This window comes from Coloeus monedula, assembly GCF_965178545.1.
Source record: "Coloeus monedula genome assembly, chromosome: 4".
Classification (NCBI taxonomy): domain Eukaryota; kingdom Metazoa; phylum Chordata; class Aves; order Passeriformes; family Corvidae; genus Coloeus; species Coloeus monedula.
This window is the reverse complement of record NC_138784.1, coordinates 38,776,006-38,794,611: the sequence shown is the minus strand read 5'-3', so window position 1 is coordinate 38,794,611 and position 18,606 is coordinate 38,776,006. Positions and strand designations below refer to the sequence as shown.

Below are 18,606 nucleotides of genomic sequence, written 5' to 3'. Positions count from 1 at the left end.
GCATGTGATGTCATCCTGGGATCTATATTAAGAAATTCCCTTTAATCTTTATCTATTGCTGAATCTGAAGAGTAATCTTCAAGATTATCTACAACAAAAGTTAAATACATTTGCCTTTAATTAAAAATGCTTAACTCCTTTATACACCAACATTTTTAAGCCTGGTTAAGAAGTTGTTTTCCTTACCTTGCTTTTTGACATAGAATATGCCACATCCTCTTTACTTTGTGATGCTTCGTCCTTCCCTTTGTCAAAACCTTAAGGAAAAAAACCAGCATTATTGCAAATAATTTAAATTCATTAACAATTTACATGAGCTAGCCTTTGAAATAAACTTACCTATGTGTTTAACATTAAAAAGTACAAGTAAATTGGATTTCCAAATAACATATACATACCAATCTGTCTCATCAGTTGAAAACATACTAGCTACTACAATATACACTAATTTAATACCCACTAAGATGCAAGAACAGTCCACTGTATTTGGAAAATGCCACACCTGATCCAATCACCTGATGAATTGTAAATACAATGTGCCAACTTTCATCCTTTTATTTTCTCATTCTCCTGCATACATGCAGGCACAGAGAAGAGTACTAAATAAAGCCTTTTTTTATTTGTTCATTTCTGTAGCTAGATAATTGTTAAATACCAGCTATATGAAAGCAAATCTGATGAAAATCACCAGTCAGAATTTTTTGCAAGAAAATGGAAAAAGTTCCTTACATTAGCCTTGAATTTATACTTCCAACTTGACACTGAAGAAGCATAACTACAAGGCTTTATATTAAAACAGTTATCAAAATCCCATGTTTTTCTTCTGTGACAAACCCCACACCTCCCCAGTAAAGCAAAGTAAGTCTGTGTATGTGTGACAATGGAAAACAGGGACACAACTGGTATGGGTGCTGCCACACAGCTGCTATGTGCCACAGAGCATAGACTGAAAACCTGGCACCCTCTCGCAAAAAATCGCCTACTCTGCTTACAAGACACAACAATCTCACTCGCTGTTCCATTTTATTTGAATAGGGTGGTGGTAGCATACAGCTTTTATAAACAGGAATAAAAAAAATTGCACAATGCATTTATCCGAGTAAGTCAGCATGCCATCGTTTACTCGCCCTTCAGAGCGAAGGCAGATTAAACCATGCAGTCATACATGGATATCCGAACAGCCCAGGCAGCTGAGAAGCCTGGTCTCAGAAGCTGGGGGTGTCTGAGAGCTGTGCCCACGAGAGGGCATCGCACCAGCAAGGACACCCGGCACCCACGGCCACCGCCCCGGACACGGCACCAGCCGGGCACGCTGCACCCACCGACACCACCAGAGCTTCAGAGCGTCCCCCCGGGCATGGTCCCGACTTTGGAACACAAGTCGGTATTCTGATCCCCGAAATGAGAAAACTTACCAGGGCAACTCCTTGATTTCACATTCTTCAGGGAAATGTGTGTATGTGCGGGGAAACTATGAGCTTTGGAAGAATTTCTAACTTTTGGTAGCAGTGGTGTTGGGTAGTTTGTCCATTGTAGGAATTTTTTTTTTTTTTCTAATTATTGTCTTCCCCCTTCCACAACTTATGATACATAGAAACTCTAAGACAGAACTGATTCATTTGTCACAATTACACATCTTGGGAAGATTCATGGAGTTAAAGAGGCATTAGGTTGATCTCCAGGTTACACGAGAAATCTTGAGATTCCTCTTGGTTTTGGTCTGGTAATCAGTTTTTTCCGGTTTTTTTCTCCCTTTGTATTTATTATTTTTGTGCAGATATTATTTTTCAAGATCAGATTTTTTAAAATTATATACTGCAGTACAATATCTCATTCTATGTTCACATAAATAAAAGGAAGCCCTACATGCCTTTACAAACAACTTTTACACATCTTCATAGAAGCCCCACCTGGGCACAGTTCACTAAATCCTTAAATTTTGAAATTCTTCCAACACACACCTGCAACAGGTTTGTTCAGCTAATGAAAATCTGTAACACAGAAGACCATTTAACAAAAGGGAAGAAGTACCTTGACAGGCAGATGTGTAGTACTAGGGAATCCATAAAAAATCCAGATACCAGAAGCCACATTTCCTGGATAATAACAAATGCAAAAGCACATTTGCTATAGCATTAGTTATCAGGCATGAAACAAAACAAAGGCTGTTTAAAGCCTCAGAGGCTAGATTTGCCTTAGCTCACTGAGAAGTCACTGGATTCGATGCCAGCCTTAGGCAGTCAAAAACACCCCAGGACCATAACAGACCTCATCCAGCACCCAAAGAAATTCCTCAAAAAGGAATCAAGTCCCATTGAAAATGCAGTGCAGGCATTTTCTAATGTCTTTGCCATTTTTATTTATTTAATGGCACATACAGAAGGCTTAGTGAGGGAAATCAGCAAGGAAGTGCTAAGTCAGGATTGCTCTTACGGAAAGAAGCTATTATTCAAAGCTTGCTTTCTAAAGCACAACAGTTTTAAGAACTTTACATGGCCTTATCTAACAGACATACATTTTTTATTTTCACAAACAAGCTTTGCATCAGTATCACCAAGAAGAAATGAAACCAGAAAGAACTATTCTGTCACAGAGAACTGGACATGAAGACCAAAGTTCAGTGGCATTTCCATGAATTTCATCTCCTTGCTTTCAGTGTCTCGAGCTGGAGAGGTGTGTGTGCCAGGTGATTCATGAGCATACCACCACACCAACTGCTCCCTCCCTCCCCCACATGCACAGAAAAGGGCTCTCTCAGGGCTTCATCAGCAAAGCCAAGTCAGGGTGCTGCACCTGCTGGAACACCTTGCACTGCCCCATCTCGGTCTGTGAGGAAACCCAGTTATTCAGCTTTGCATCCCCCACCATCCTACTTGTAACCCCCCCTCTCTGTAGGGGGATAAGCTCACAATACAGACAGCTGTCTGGAGCAGAGATTGCCAGGGCACAAAAGGATAGAAGCAGGGGGTAATATAAAGAAAGTGTTTCAAGTTTTTCAGTGTTTATCAGCAGTGGTTTGGGACTTAATATTTTAGCTTACTTGTTCTTTCCCATCTTGTAACTCAATTAGCAGCTCTTTAACGAAATAACCTGAGCTCACATTTTACAATGTAGAAATTCAGGTGTTGAACAGTCCCTTTCTGTAATTTCCTCTCTATTGAATCCTTTGAATTTATGTATCATTTTCTACCTGCAATCCTGAAAGCAACCTTTAAAGTTAGCAGTGCCACTGCTGTACTCTCTAAAGCAGTTTTGAGCATCAGCAGTTATGTTCAAAGCAACACCACATCTTAACAGACTTTCTCCCAGTGTGACCTTCCTTATCTTAACAGCACAGGTCCCATGGGCTCTGAAAGGTGATCCCAATGCCAGTGCAGTCAGCCACAGTTCATGGTATGACCTTAGAAGCCACGGGAAACTGTCCATTAGTGCGCTCCTACTGCGAGCACTCCCTCAGCATGTTCTTCCAAAACTTGCAGGTGAAAATCTACATTAAACTCATTAGGAGCTTTCAGACAGATATAAGAGCCTGACAGAGGAACTAGAACCACTGTATACAAGAGGCTGATGAAACAAAGTCAAACAGTGCTGCTTTAGAGATTGAAACAGATTATGTAGACAATCCAAAAAAAAAAAAAAAAAAACCAAACAAAAACTTCTTCAAAACACTGTTGACAAAAAACAAGGCTATGTACACTCCAAGATTAGAGACTATTTAGGATAAAGACTGTGGCAGGGTACAGTTTCAAACAAAACTGTCAAGGTAATAGATTTCAATTTTCAAGCATAACATGTATTTTTTTAAAGTTGCACCCACAGTCTGTCCCTTCAATCAATTTTGAAGGAAGGGAAAAACCAAAACCTACCACATAACTCTTTCATCTCAAATACTGGCTTTGTGCCTCTCAATAAATGCCATTTGCAATTACGATACATGAGAAAAATACATCAGAAAATAAACATGGTTACATTTTAATGTCAGATCTATTTTATCCATAAAAGAAATAATTACTATCCACTGGAGGCTCTTTTTGAAACATACAGAAGAAACCAGCAAAAAAGCAATGCAATGCAGGAAAAGATCACAAACAGCAATCCAAGCAACAATATTACTGACTTCCAAGTGAAAAGAAAGGAACAGCCTGATTTGATTACTGGTGTGCATGTGCAGTTTTGTGGAACAAATAATTGAGCTGGAAAATGTTTCTGGAAGAAGTATGAGCTGTACTTAGTGGGAGTTGTCAATACTGGTGCTATATAATAAACACATTGGGAAAAAAATCTTTTAAAAGAATTGAACACAGGGAACAGTAGTCTTTTTAACTGACGGGCTTTCAAAAGCTTCTTGACAACCAGATTTAAGACTACAATTTCATATTAACTAATTCAGATTCCTCCATGGACTTTAAAAGTGAAGTAATCAGAAAAGTAAGCAACTCCTTTTATGTGTTTTCTCACAGTCGTGTTTTCTTTTGCAAGCACCATATAAAATAAAAAAACCTAACCAAAGACTGTCATCACTGTAACTACATATGAGTATCTTTTAGACAATTACTCTTTACTTAAGCCAATCTGAAAGAGTATATAAAGAACGCTTATTAAGCATGTTAGGAATGTTTAAATTCTTCAGATATAATGGAAGACTTCAAAAGAGAAAGCATTTTTTAATTCTATGTACACACTTGAATTTTTTCATTAAAAACCTCTTTCCATTTATTCTGCATTTTAAGTAGTCATTTATTGTCTGCTTATGAACAGTGATCAGCTTTAATTGCAGAATTCTATTCAAAAAGGAAGCAAATACAAAATGAAACCCTTTTGTTTTCACTAATTACCAGACTACACATTTATTTTAAAGGTAGGAAGCATCTGTCTAGTTGCCAACCCCATGCTTTCAAGCTTTGAGATCTTTTATTCTGTAAGCAGCTTGAATAAAACTCAGTGTTAGATTCTTGGTAGAAGGCTAATCATTTCCTGAGCAGAGTAAAAGGAAACATTCCAGGATAAAACAAGTTTATTAAGACACGGTGTCTGCAGAGACCCCCTAATCGCCAGTCTGCAACTTCCCCCATGCTCTGCACCCAACTCTGCTCCAGGGCTTCAGAACCAGGGCTTACAAATGCAGTGAGCCATGCTCCAGGAGACCTCTGCAATAGAAAGTGAAAACTATTTTATTCCCCCCTTTCCTTCCCCCTGCAGCATCCTGGCCCTGTGGTGTGGGGTGGGACTACACAATAAAGTGCATCTGTGCACAAAGACCAATCACAGACCCAGAGCAATCCTGGAAAGAATGCACAATTTGTACTATGTCCCCTTTCAGGAATGGGTGACCCTGTAACACATTTTCAAGCACTAAGGCTTTCTGAAATAAACTGCTGAAATTCAGGTACCTGCATCAGAAGAGCACATTAGGAACAATGAAACTCTACCAATCCATTTCAATATTCCAGTACTGATTTTTAGGAAACAACGTATCTGAGCAAAAGGAGATTGAAACCCAAATCTTGCACTACAGAGTTTAGCAAGGCTATGTTTTAGCCCCCATTTTCTGTCTTGTCATTTTATGTCAAACCCTTGATGACCAGCCTGCAGATTTTCCAGTAGTTACAGCTAAATGAAAACCTTCTGCTGTACCTTACAATTTTAAAGCAGATCCATTATGTGTGTGTGTGGTGGAGGAGGGGGGGCAGTAGAAAGTACAAGAAAGGAAGGCATTTATAAACCACATCACAGAACCTCAGTCCTAAAAGCCCAAACAACCAAATCAAACATTCCAGTCAGTCTCAAATCCACCAATGCATTTTAAAGTGAGATTTGTGGCAGTGTAAAAGCTAACTTACTCGTTTGCCTGTCTGCAAATCTTGCCACTACAAAGAGCTGTTATCTAAATGCATACAAGCAGTACTCTTTCCGATTTCTACCAACATTTCAGTACATTATTTTCATTTGAGCTTAAAACTTTGAGGTGAAAATTTTATTCGCTTCTGTTCATTTTAAGGAATGCAAGACCGAAACAAACCTGGTAAAGCAGGAGAGAGCTCATTATATCCGCCAAATGAAGCATTCCGGACAAGCCTTCGGCCATCAGCTCGTGGAGAAAACACAGAAGAAATCCCAGCACATGAAGAAAACCTACGTCGCACTGGACCTTCTTCCTTCATGAGTTAAGGTGTTTGTGTAAGGATTATGTTCTCTGGGAAAGCTGGCTAGCATAAGCTGCTTGGAACAAGAGTGTTGCGGTAGCAGCCTTTTACCTCACATTCTGATGAGTAAGATACAAAAGAGGAAAAAAAAGAAACAAACGAAGGGCGCACATGAAAAATGCAGTGAAGAGACAGAGGCTGCCAAATCAGCAGCAAGCCAAGCAACACTATACTTCTCTCATCAAAGCCCTTAGGATGCTTGAAGTGCAATGGCTTTGCTTCAGCTCCTTTTTTCTGGGAAACACACCACATCTCATTTTTTACCTCTCAGTTTTGAAGCACACAAAAATGGTACTTATCTTTTAAGGACTCCTTAAATCAAGTTCCCATTAGTCTTTCAAGTCCCAAATTTATATCGCACAACAGACAACTCATGAGCTATGTGGCTTCCCTGTTTGATACTGTGGTACACTACGGGAATCTGAAAAGGGAGCCAATCATTTGCATTGTGCAGCCAAGTCAAACTTTCCCATTCAGGCACTCACCTAACTAGCTTTTGTCAACTGACTGCCATGGCCTCTACAACTTCACTTCTTATTTTTATTTAAAAGGTGAGGCAATTGCTTTTTCTTCTCAAAACTCTCCCGTATTTATATATACAAACCAGCCTGACTCCTGGAAGAGCTGCCCTAAATAATCTCCACAAATAGGCTTTTTATTATTAATGCCCCAAATATTTTATTCAAGGAATAAAACACTTTAATGGACCAACTTAAATTTTAAACATAAAAAAGATTCCAGTAAATTGTGCTTCAAGACTAGAAATCCGCTGATCCAAACTCCTCCTGCTGGCAGCTACCAGAATAAAGTCAAATAATCTCTCCCTAACCTCCTTTATCCACTGCTGGTTACATCAGTAGCCTCTTTGCCACAACGACTAGCATGCACAGCCACCCTCTTCCACATGTGGAACTTCCTTCCCATCTGGTGTTTCTCTGTGGGTCCCATTTTCCCCACATCTTATGATTGACGAAACAGGTTTTGAAACCTTCTCTGCTAAAAAAACAGGACACCAAGAATTGTCTTGAATTTAAGAACTAGAGTTCTACCTTACTCCATACTAGAGGTCTCCTTCTCTTACAAAGTGAAACACATGCCATAAATTAAATCAATAGTAGCATGAATGTGATTAATCCTCAAATAATATTATTTACTCCATCCCCTTATACAAAGAAGTGTAGTTAACTTCCCAATATATGACAAGGTAAAAAGATGTACCAGATAAAAACAAATATGAGGCATGGATAGCCATCAATAGAAACCATTATATGCTGCATGAAAAACACTTAAGCACAGGGAGTAGGAAAAACTGGATGAGCATCATGTATTCAGGCCTGTCTCCATTTACCCAGCCCTGTGTCTCACACTTCTTTCAGCTGAAGCAGTCCTTGTCCAAATGTCCCAGAAGGAACAGAAAGAGCAGCTAAAAAACTAAAGGAGTGGAATGGTGGGGCAGTGAGGAGGAAATTAAAGGAGGGAGAACACTACCTTTTTTTCTGTTTGATTTTGGTTTTGTTTTAATAAACACAGCTCCATATCACCTCTCCAAACCTGTCTTAACTACAAAACAGAGCAAATACCTTGGTCCAAATCTATTCAGAATATGCATTTTCTTTTTTTTTTATTCTAACTAAAATCAAGAGAAAGCTGCAGTAGAACTCCCCTTACACACAGAAGGAACTGTATCCTCTCATTACAGACCTACCTTGCCCAGTTAATGAATGGGGCTGTTATCTCCTCTTTCAGAGTCAGGGCTGTGACCCTGCCCAGAGCTCTGCTGACCCTGGTATCTGGCCGTTTCCATGTCTTGTACAGGAATGGCTGAGTCACACAGACCAACGGGAGGGGTGGCTCCTCCATCAGACACCTGCACATCCCTTGGTCTGCATCTGCCTCCATGCCTGACCATGCCTGACCATGCCTGCCAGCCCAGCAGCTTGTTTCACAACTGAGTCTTCTCTGCCACCTTATGTTCACATTACTGAAAAAAAAAGTGCCTACACTTCCAGGGGTTTCAGGAAACAACATAATCCTGAAGGCCTTTCTCTCACTCCTCTTCATGCCCTCGCAGGTCCCTTGACACTGCTCATGTAGCCAAACTGTAAACAGGAACAGATTAAAATACCTCTTTCTCCTTCCTATGCCCTTTTCTCCATTTAGAACTGAAAGTGAACTCTCTGGATAGATAAAATTAAGAATTTCAATATGAATAATGTTACGTTTCCCCTCTCTGAGGCTCTCTCCAGTCAAGGAAGCTGTTATCCAGGTATTCTAAGCACCTTCTGCTTTAACTCAACAGCAACCCAGGAGAGGCAGGCTCTGAGCCTTTTACCAAAATATGACTCTGTCTCACCACCACAACAGAAGAGGAAAAGAAAAAACCTAATTTAAGCTTCCTCCTTCATCTGCTCACTCCCTACCCCTCAAAGACTAAAAAACACCATAAATCCTTTTTCTTCTTCTCTCCTTTCTGAAAATAAATTCAGACAGAAAAGGTCCATGTACTGATGAAATCAGACGTCGTGATCTTAGACTAATGTCCCAGGCAGCCTTCTAGACTTTTGATACTAGCTTCCAGGGCTTTAATAATTGACATACTTAGAAAATGCACTCTCATACACAGCTTAGAAACTTACACTGTTTCAGATACTCACAAATAGAACTACAGCCAAGTCCAACTCCATAAGTGAGACATGGCAGAAAAGCCTGCATAAACAGGAAAGTATCTGCACTTTAGCCTAAAGGCATCAGGGACATGACACAGTGTATCTGCGCATGAACATGTGAGTATTTTCATAAAAAAATTTATGAAAAGTCATGATAGGAGGCAGTAGACTAAGTATGCCACTGAAAGAGAGAAGAAGTTTCCTGGTTTCTCTGTTTTATAAAATACCTTTATCAGTAGGAAGACAAAAATCCCTACACAACTGAAATACTTAGTTCATGTATCTCAGGGCAGGAGGTTAAGAGGGAACAAAGGGGAAGAATTCATTCTCAGTCAATCTGTTGAACATCTCTTTAGAGGAGGAAAACTTATTTAATGTATACATTTTTCTAAAGGCCAGAACGTATTTCTCACATATTCTTCCCAGATATTAAATCTGAGCTTCTTCAGTAGTAAATACTAGCTGAAAACTAACCATAATCCCATGCTTAAGACATTCTTCCAGGATATTGACTGGAGCAAAATGTAAATCTCAGTGTACAAAACAAAGTCAAATAGAAGATACCTAGAGTTCTAACAATTTGTGAACACTTTTGACAAAGTCTGGTTTTAGCTTTAAAACATTTCACCAATGGAAAAATATCTACATCTAAAAAAACCACAAAACAGAGGTCTTAACAAAAAAAGACCTCTCTAAATTGTACAGGTATTAATTCCATGAAATTGAACTCAAATCAAATCTGGACTACCCAAATGAGGAACTGTAACTATAACAATCCTTTTTATAGAGATTTTAGAAGTTTAGAATAACAAACACATTCTACAAACTGATACTGATGCAGTAATACAACCAAAGAGTATGTCTAGTGATGCAAATTTAAAAAAAATAACCCTTTTCTCCTTAAAGGTACCCAAGGAAAAGCCAAAATATTCTTAAAATCAAATTCTGTGAAAGCTAGAGAGAAAAGAAGGAGGAAGGACAGGTTGGTGTAGTAGAGGAAGACAGAGGCTTTTTAGACTTGCCCTGCAATTTTGACAGCAATTTGCCCTGACATTTCAACATCGCTACCTTTTCCAGTAGGATTCTCTCCCAGTCCATGAAAGGTCATAAATAATTCTCTACATGCAGTACAAACACGCTCTTTGCAGCATGCAGAAAACAAAAAAGGAAAGCAGCTAGACTATCATACCTAAAAAGGTTTTATCCAACACCTGATTTTCATATGTGGAGTTGAAGTAAAAGTGGTTTTCTCCTATTTAATAAGAAGGGTATTAAAGATATACTTGCCTTCAGCACTGATATTTGATTCAGAAAAAAATTATACCTAAACCATGAGGCTACAAGTTGGAGAGTAGTTTAGAGAGGCAGATTTCTTTCACCAAGTATTCTTCTGTTCTCTGGTATTTCCAGCTCCAGTGCAGTTTAGCTGAGGAGTAATTCCAGAGGCAAGCCTGAGAGTGGTGATGAATGACCACCAAGGCTCCCCATGCACTGCTGGCAACTGTACTTGGCTGCACCTCCTCACTTGCTAACAGCCTGCTCGGCTCCTCCCACATGGAGTAAATAGCCTTGCTCACTGCTCAGGTTTCAACATTGTCATCTCAGCCCTTATGAAATTCTCAAGGTCACAGCTCCGGTTCAAGTAGGCCTGTCCTGCAGAGACTGTCATGGAGAAAGAGGACTTGCTTGAGATGTTTCACAGCAATCAGCCCTGCTGTGCCTTTTAAATCCAGTACCACGCTGTCATAAAGCTATAACCCACACAGAAAGGAGTATATGCAATTTACCCAAGCCACAAATACTGGGTGGAGTAGCATTTCAGAAATGGCAAGTTTTAATAAACACACAATGACTAGCAGAGAGGAATGTGCCAGAGTATGCATTACAGTAAGAAAGTAGGAGGTCAGGATAATGTATTCAGGAAACTAATCACACACAGCAGAACTTAAAACATTTTACGAGAAACTCAGTCTTACAACACAGACTAAGATCAGATTACTTAAGGCTCAAGCTCCTTCCTCCTACTGTGACCAGAGCCTCACTCATATGCCATTCAAGACAAGCATCACTAAAGCTACTCCAAGTTAAGTTACACAGTTTTGTGGAACTGGGGCTTCACCTCCACACTCCATCAAAAAACTAAAAAGTGACCCCCCTGTGTCCTTGGGCTCAGGTTCCTGCAGCAGGACAACCAACACTAATTCAGTACCACCTAAAGAACAACCAGTGCCCATGGCTCCTGCACACTGTTGATTACAGAATACTTCCTCATCATCAAAAGCAAATCAAGACAAACTAAAACACCTCCTAATAAAATAGCAAGAAAGACCAAGAGTCTCCAAGCATGAGGGCTTGCAAGGTTTTAGAAAGAATTCTTATGCAGAAGGAGAAAGCAAAAGTGTTAACATTTTTCTAAGACGTTAAATGCATTTACTCTGCAGAGAAGGTGCCTTACTTCAGAAGTAACACTTACTGTTAATATGGAAGTATTTAAAAAAAGATTTTTGGAGAGCCTCAATTAGGCCTTTCTTCTTTAGCAGGGAGACAATGAAACAGACTTATGGAAGATGAAGCGAAGTAACAAAGTGTGATATGCTTAGTAATAAATTGTTCTTACTGTGTCAAGATAATAAATTATTTCACCTCTCTTCAGCTTCTCTATTCAAAGAAAAGATAGAGGGAAACAGGAGACTGCATGAAGTTACTTCCATAACTAAGTCTGTCTAGATATAGAGAGTAAACTCATAGAAAATGTGAAAAGGAAAACAGAAATCACTATTAAAGATTAAATATAACCCAACTATACAGGAAAACAGCTTGGTCTGGAACCAGACAGACTGGCAAGATTTTGCCATCCGCAAGCCAAATACTATAATCAAAAAGAATTATTAATACACTGAAAGCACTGGTTGGAAAAAAAAGTAACAGCACAAACTGGAATTTAAACAGTGATCAACTCCCAGAGGAGTTACAGCCTTGCCTGTGCTCGATGCCTCCATCTGCTGTTGTAATTATGGGCAGCGACATTTCTCTCCCCAGCTCCAAGGCAGTTCCTCTCTGCTCTGGCTCCAGTTTCATGCATTTGTATGAAAGAACAGGCTCTTGTGACCTCTTGGCAGAAAGGTGCCCAGAGCACCACAGCCAAATGCCTGTCTCAGGTAGAGTTGCTAATGCTTTGAAAAGGCTTCGAGTTCACTGTCACAGGGCTGTATCTTTCCTTCTCTTGGTCCTCAGTAATCTGTCTTCACTGACAGCTGTTTAAGAGGAGATGCATTGCTGTATCTCTGGGGCTTCTTGCACACTGACCACCAGGAATCCAGAACAGGGATGACGAGTCAGGAGCTCCAGACCTTTCTTATTACCCAGTGAAACAAATTGTGTTCCTGCTGTCAACTGAGCCAAACAACTGAAACAAATAGGTTTTTTTAAAAGCTGCAAGTTGCACAGGTCAACAACAAACCAACTTTAACTTCTTAGTTGCCTTGGGTACACAGCCAGTAATATCTGAGTCTGATATTTTCTGGGTCATTAAGGCTCAAAAGGCATCTCATCCCAGCTAATAACTGTTCTTTAGGACCTCCTGTTTGAAAATGCCTATTCTTCACTTTCCACCTTTACTCGCATACAAAAATTTGTATTTTCTCAAAAAATGCAGCATCCTGTGGATTAAAACCCTAGCACTAGCATATCCTTTAAATGTTTCCTCTGGAATTGTTTAAAGTACAAGCTCAGCACAGCCAAAAACGCCCTCACTCTTCCCCAAAACCAGCTTCACTTCCTCCTTCCAATTGAAGGTCATCATCATCACTGGCAGACATGTAATTTTGTTTCCACTGTCAACCCACCTGCCTGCACCTAAGTCACTTCTGTTTCTCAGTCACGTAACACGATACATTTTTATCGTATTGCAAAATGAATGAACAACTACTACTCCTCTGCTGGAAAAGAACAGCAGATCCTGTTTCTTATCTCATGTCAGGCTCCTTCTGGGCACACACGTCCCAGAAGAACACGCTCACATTTTAACCTCATCTGCATCTCACTGATGTTTGAATAAAGACAGGAAAAATACAGAAAAGTCTGACATTTTCAAGGATTCTATTACAGAATTTTAAATAATACTATCTTAACTAGATTCCTCTATTTACCACAAATACTGCTATTTAAGCACCTATGCTGTCTTCATAGAAAGTTTGAAATACGTTTAAAGAAAACATCAGAAAGCTAAAAATATTAATCATTTATAAGGAGACTGAGTTTTTTCATAAATTTAATGTGATCACTATTTCTGCATTGATTCATTTTATCAAAGAAATAAATCAGTATGCCTGAGTTAATAAGATTTACAAGAATCCAATTTACCAGGGATAATTCGACATAAATAGATGACATCAGCAAGCAGAGTCCTGCTCTACAACTTTTGAAAATGCAGTCTTGTACTTGATATTTTTAATGTTAATTTTTAAATAATTTTGTCAGTTATTCCTTTTGGTCACACACTAGGCTAAAAAGGAAAAATTCCAAAAATAATCTTGATAGAAGTTTAGTTGTTTGTTCGTTAATAGTTAATAACATTTTTAACCACTGAATGCAAACACAGAAAATGAGCTAAATTACCATCATACTATCTGTGTGTCAGCTGCTAGAACTGAAAGATGATTTAGCAGTACTAACATCTATATGCACTACACTTAAAAAAATATGGTCTTGGTGAGTTGTTGAGGCCATGCTGCACACTAAAGCCTAAAGACACACCATCCCACAAACATAAACAAAGCTTAACAGATAAAGCTAACTCCCCAAGCTCATTAAAGTTTCCATCAAAAGGCTACTGAATTATTTAGGTCTTATTCCAAGTCTGACAAATGTAAATAAAATATTGAGCAAAAAAACATAGTATAATCATTTAGTATGTTCAAGACACACTAGTTTTAGCATTATGATCAGGACTAGCCTACTCTGACGCTCTAGTTAACTACTTGATGGGCAAGGCAGGAATAAATTAAATCCACAAAAATTAAAATTAAAAGCCCATCTCAGGATCATGCTATATAGGGCCAAGTTAGCACTTGACCACTAAAATACTAAACTTTCTACATAAACAGGTTAATATCATACAGGAAAAATCTCCACCATCCCTTTTTTTTAATACATTTCCATCAAACCTTGCTGAAGCTTTCAATGGAAGTGAGTGCGACCTCCACACCTACACATGCCAGTCACAGGTAAGATACTTCAGCCTCAGAATAAAGGACAGCATAACTTCAAGGATCTTTAAAATATTTTGTAAAACAATGCACAGTTTATACAGAACAGTGACATTTTAAATAGACTTTGGCTGAACAATCACTAGACAATGCTGCCAGATCAAACTGTACTCTACATCTGTAAAATAAATCTGCATTGGACTCCAAGAAGAAGACTTCCGTCTCTGTCTTGGACAACATACTAAGTTCCATCTCACAAGAGTGACAGGAATGAGGAAGGAGGAAAACACGTCTTAAACTAAGAAACCAAGTACAGGAAAATAGAAGCTTTCTGAAATCCAGAGCTATGGTCACAAATGAAAACACAGTATTTATACAGGACCACCTAAAATGATAAAATACATATCACTTACAACTTTACAATGACAGATTACATAGTTCTCTTTGTTCCAAATAGGAAGTCAGTGGCTCAGAATGATGTTAAATATTTACCTCCCCTCCCTCATGTTAAGACTAGTGCATTTTTAACCATATTTGTAATACTTGTCATTAGGATCTGACTTAAAACACAAGCAGAAGACATAAATTAAGCTTGTTCCAGTAGATTTTCCAAGAAATGGCCACTGAGCATGCCTGTCCCTGGACAGATGCTAGACAGCCACCATGGTGGTCTCCACGTTAACACCAAAGTTAGTGCTGGTTGTTCCAGAGACTGCCCCATCACAAGCTTTGTTTCATTCCGACTCATCTGGTTTTGAGCTACAGGTTCTATACCAAAGATCCTTGCAACACAGGCACTTTTTATTCAGGCAGCAGGAAACAACATAGCCTAGGTAAAAGAGGCCAAACGGCATTGCACAACATCCAACTGTCCACAGGCAAATGCTAAGTACTTGTGTCACACTTCTCCCTTATGTACCTTTACTCAGCTCTTTGTCAACTGTATCACACATTTTTTCTATTTTGATTCTCTGTTATCCTGTGCCTAGCATGATATTGAATTATTTACATTGCCCATCTCCTAAGGATGACTTCAGGTATCAGTGACTAAAAGTATTTCCATTTAGTTCCTCGTAAATGCCTTCAAATTCTGCATCTAAGCATTCCCTGTCTCATTATACTGTAAGACCTTCGTTAACTGGATTTCAGTTACAACAGTCAGCCTCAAGTACTCCATCACGTTAAACTCTGTTCTACTTCATATTCTTCAGGCTTTCACAACATCTCTTTTTCTCCAGTGTAATAAGCTCACATTTTCTCCAGCACTGTAATTTTGCCATAGGAATAACTACCATTCACCCAATTTTCAAATGTTGGTCAACCCACTCCATAAAAATCACCTCCCAAGTTGCAGATAGGCTGCAAGACAGTAACTGTGGGTTGCTGAAGCCTAGCCCACATTGTACCATTTCTCTACTGAAATTAAATGCAAGCCAAATTTCTTGTTTCATGAAACTACAGCCTTATTCCTAGTAGTGCTCCTGGAAAATGAAGTCAGTGATGACTGATGCAAAAAAAGGCACAAATACATTTAACCAGCTTAAATCCACATACATAAGCCCTGAAATATTCAGATGAAAAAAAAAATCTGGAGAGAAAACTTAATATCTGCAAGGAACTTGACATAGGACAATCAAGTCTTAGCGGTTTTCAAGCCCATCTCAATGATTTTCCTATGAGTGAAAGCCCTGAAAAAAACACAACAATTTGACTTTACAAATTAGTGGGAACGGCAATATTAAAAGGAAGAATTTATTAGAATATTCAAATACACTTACATAACTCCAGCATTTGTCTAGTAAAGGATACAATACAGTACAGAGAGAAAATAACCAAAAGTTCTTCCAACATAATAAAAATTATAAACAAGTTATATTTATATTATACAGAAGATATTTCCAGACTAAGCTTGAAACAAGGCACAGGACATCAAGTGCTGTTCCAGTGAGGTAACACCAGGAATTAGAAAATATATCCGAGCTAACTGTGTGTAGTACCAAAAATACTACCATAATAACTTTAAAATACACTAAAATACTACCAGATTCAGCACAGTAACAACTGTCTTTGTTTCAAAGTTTTTTTCTTATCTCAATAGTACTGAATAGGAAAACAGGAATATGATTCAAAGTTACCTAAGACACTGCCTTTATTACTCTGAAACACTAATATCATTACTTTGACAAAGCAAGCTATGGGAGTTAGGGAAACTCATAGCAAAACCAGTAAAAAGTATAAAACCATGTCAGGAACACCGCTCATGAAAAAAACTAAAGGAAGCATGGATGACTAGCATGGCTGCCAATAGTAAAAGGGGAGAGAATATTAATTTTAAAAGCCTGAAGTTTTCACTAAGAATACTCCAAGAAAAATGTCTAATGATTTCCTAGGCAATAAATACAAGTAGTTTCAAAAGCAAACAAGCACAAAAGCAACTATTGCTTGGTTTTTTTTGTTTCTTGAATAGACTATCAGCATGTCAGGTCTACTAATGAGTTTCACTTTCCATCCAGTCAGTTCTCATGGATACACAGAGCTTGTTTTCAACAGGTTTATTAGCAAGGCAGAGGGACCACTTGAAAGCTGGCAAAAAGTAGTGTTGAGACTTTTTTATTTCTTTTTCTAAAGAGAAGGATCTTTCAGTAGAAGTAATTGTTGAAGTATCTTTACACAGAAGTTCCACTTATGGTACATCACAATACTGCTGCATAAAGGCACAACTTAAATACTGAGAAAAGAACGTTACTGTGGGTTTTACAGGACTACACACAAATAATCATCTACCATCACGTGGACTGTTCTCCCATCAAACAAATCATAGCATGCTCTAATAAACTAGTGCATCACGTAATGCCATTTTTTCCCGTTTCAGATTAGCACATAAAGATACAAATAATTACATACAAAATTTTAATATGCTTTCTTCCTTACCTCTTTATTGTAAAAGGCAGTGATTTTGAACCAGTATTTGGAACAGATAAAGTCAGAATCTAAGTTCTTTAAAACCTCTGTAAAAAATAACTTTGTCTTACCATGACTGTGGGCAGTTCCTGGACTGAGACATGGTTGGAGTAACTCTTTGGTTGGAGTAAAATAACCTTCTTTCCCCTGGTGCTGGTTCATTTTTCCTGGAGTTATAGGCTGTTCATCACTGTTTGTTACCACTGCTGAAATACAAAATAGGTGCTCATTCAATGATGTTATGTGCTTGTGCATAGATTTCTATTAAGAACTTCACTGCTATTCATGAAACTGGTTTTCAACTTCTCTCTTGCGAAACATTTCATTCTAGAAACTGAGGTTTTCAAACCATGTATTTGCTTTGGAGAGGATGGCAGAAAGAAGCCAGTAAGACTGGTCTAAGACATGAGGCAGAAGATGAAAACAAAGACTAGCATGAGGTTGGAAAGGCTGACACTGAATACAGATACAGCATTGAGCTGTAGCTTATCTTTTGAAATCCTTCTTTTCTTTACCACTTTTGCGATAGCTTTTGGTTTAACTAGCCACAACTCAGCCAACCCATGAAACAGCTTGCCAGATCAAGCTGTACCAACATCGCAGAAAGCTAAGATGAATGTCTGTATATACATCACAAGAAACAAGTCTTAGCAATAAACATCATGTACAAATTCTGTCGAGGCAAAGGCTTAAAGCAGAAGAGTTACTCTCCTTGAACCTCATCAGTCTGAAAAACTTGTCTGGTGTCTTCTTACCTATTTCTAGGATAACCTCGCCAGCCATCCTGTTTTATAGTCTCTGTACATTTCCTTAAGCTGCACACAACAAAACTGTACCTTTTTTCATAGTCAAAGAATGACTGTCTCTGTAACACCTGTCACGTGAAAGCAGATATACTGACAACGTGTTCAAAGAGGGAAACAAGCAATATTTACTAAAGAAAAGACTGGAACTTACAACACTGATGGTTTTAAGAGTTCCCAAGCTTTCCTTAAAAGTTCAGCAGAAGATTTGAGTCAAACCAAACAAGTTCTATTCTCTGGATGGACTCTGCAAAGTACAAAGGCCTTCTTAGCTTTATCACTACTATTATTACAGTAGTGGAAACATTTTGCATCAAAACCTGGAATGAACACAAAGCAGTATGAAAAAATAAAAAGGTGCTTGAGTGTCCAGAGAAGGGCAAGGAAGATAGTGAAGGGTCTGGAGCACAAGTCTGATGAGGATGGCTGAGGGAGCTGGGGCTGTTTAACCTGGAGAAAAGGGGATTCAGGGCAGACCTCATTGCTCTCTACAACCACCTGAAAGGTAACTTCTCCCAGATAACAAGTGACAGGACAAGAGGAAACAGCCTCAAGTTGTGGCATGAGAGGTTTAGATTGGATATTAGAAAAATTTCTTCACCAAAGGGGTTCTCAAGCATTGGAACAGGCTTCCCAGGAAAGTGTCACCAATCCTGGAGGTATTTAAAAGATGTGTAGATGTGGCACTTGGGGAAGTGGTCTGGTGGTGGACTTGGCAATGCTGGGTTAACTATTGGACTTGTTGATCCTTAAATGTGTTTTCCAT

General features: G+C 38.8%; 1 protein-coding gene across 9 annotated transcripts in view; it reads right to left on the bottom strand.

Annotated features, from left to right (window-relative positions):
• The window catches only part of OSBPL8 (oxysterol binding protein like 8), an 85,440-nt gene that overhangs the window by 30,097 nt on the left and 36,737 nt on the right, over positions 1 to 18,606 (bottom strand). For 5 of the 9 annotated variants that reach the window (XM_082280518.1, XM_082280511.1, XM_082280512.1 and 2 more), the window contains 2 exons: positions 17,109 to 17,240; positions 187 to 257 (listed from right to left, as the gene is read on the bottom strand). In XM_082280518.1, the coding sequence (XP_082136644.1) occupies positions 187 to 257; positions 17,109 to 17,199 (162 nt within the window). In that variant the 5' untranslated portion in view covers positions 17,200 to 17,240. Of the gene's footprint in view, positions 1 to 186; positions 258 to 6,019; positions 6,183 to 17,108; positions 17,244 to 17,994; positions 18,088 to 18,606 lie in introns of those variants that run through there. The other 4 variants (XM_082280515.1, XM_082280516.1, XM_082280517.1 and 1 more) reach the window with 3 other exon arrangements.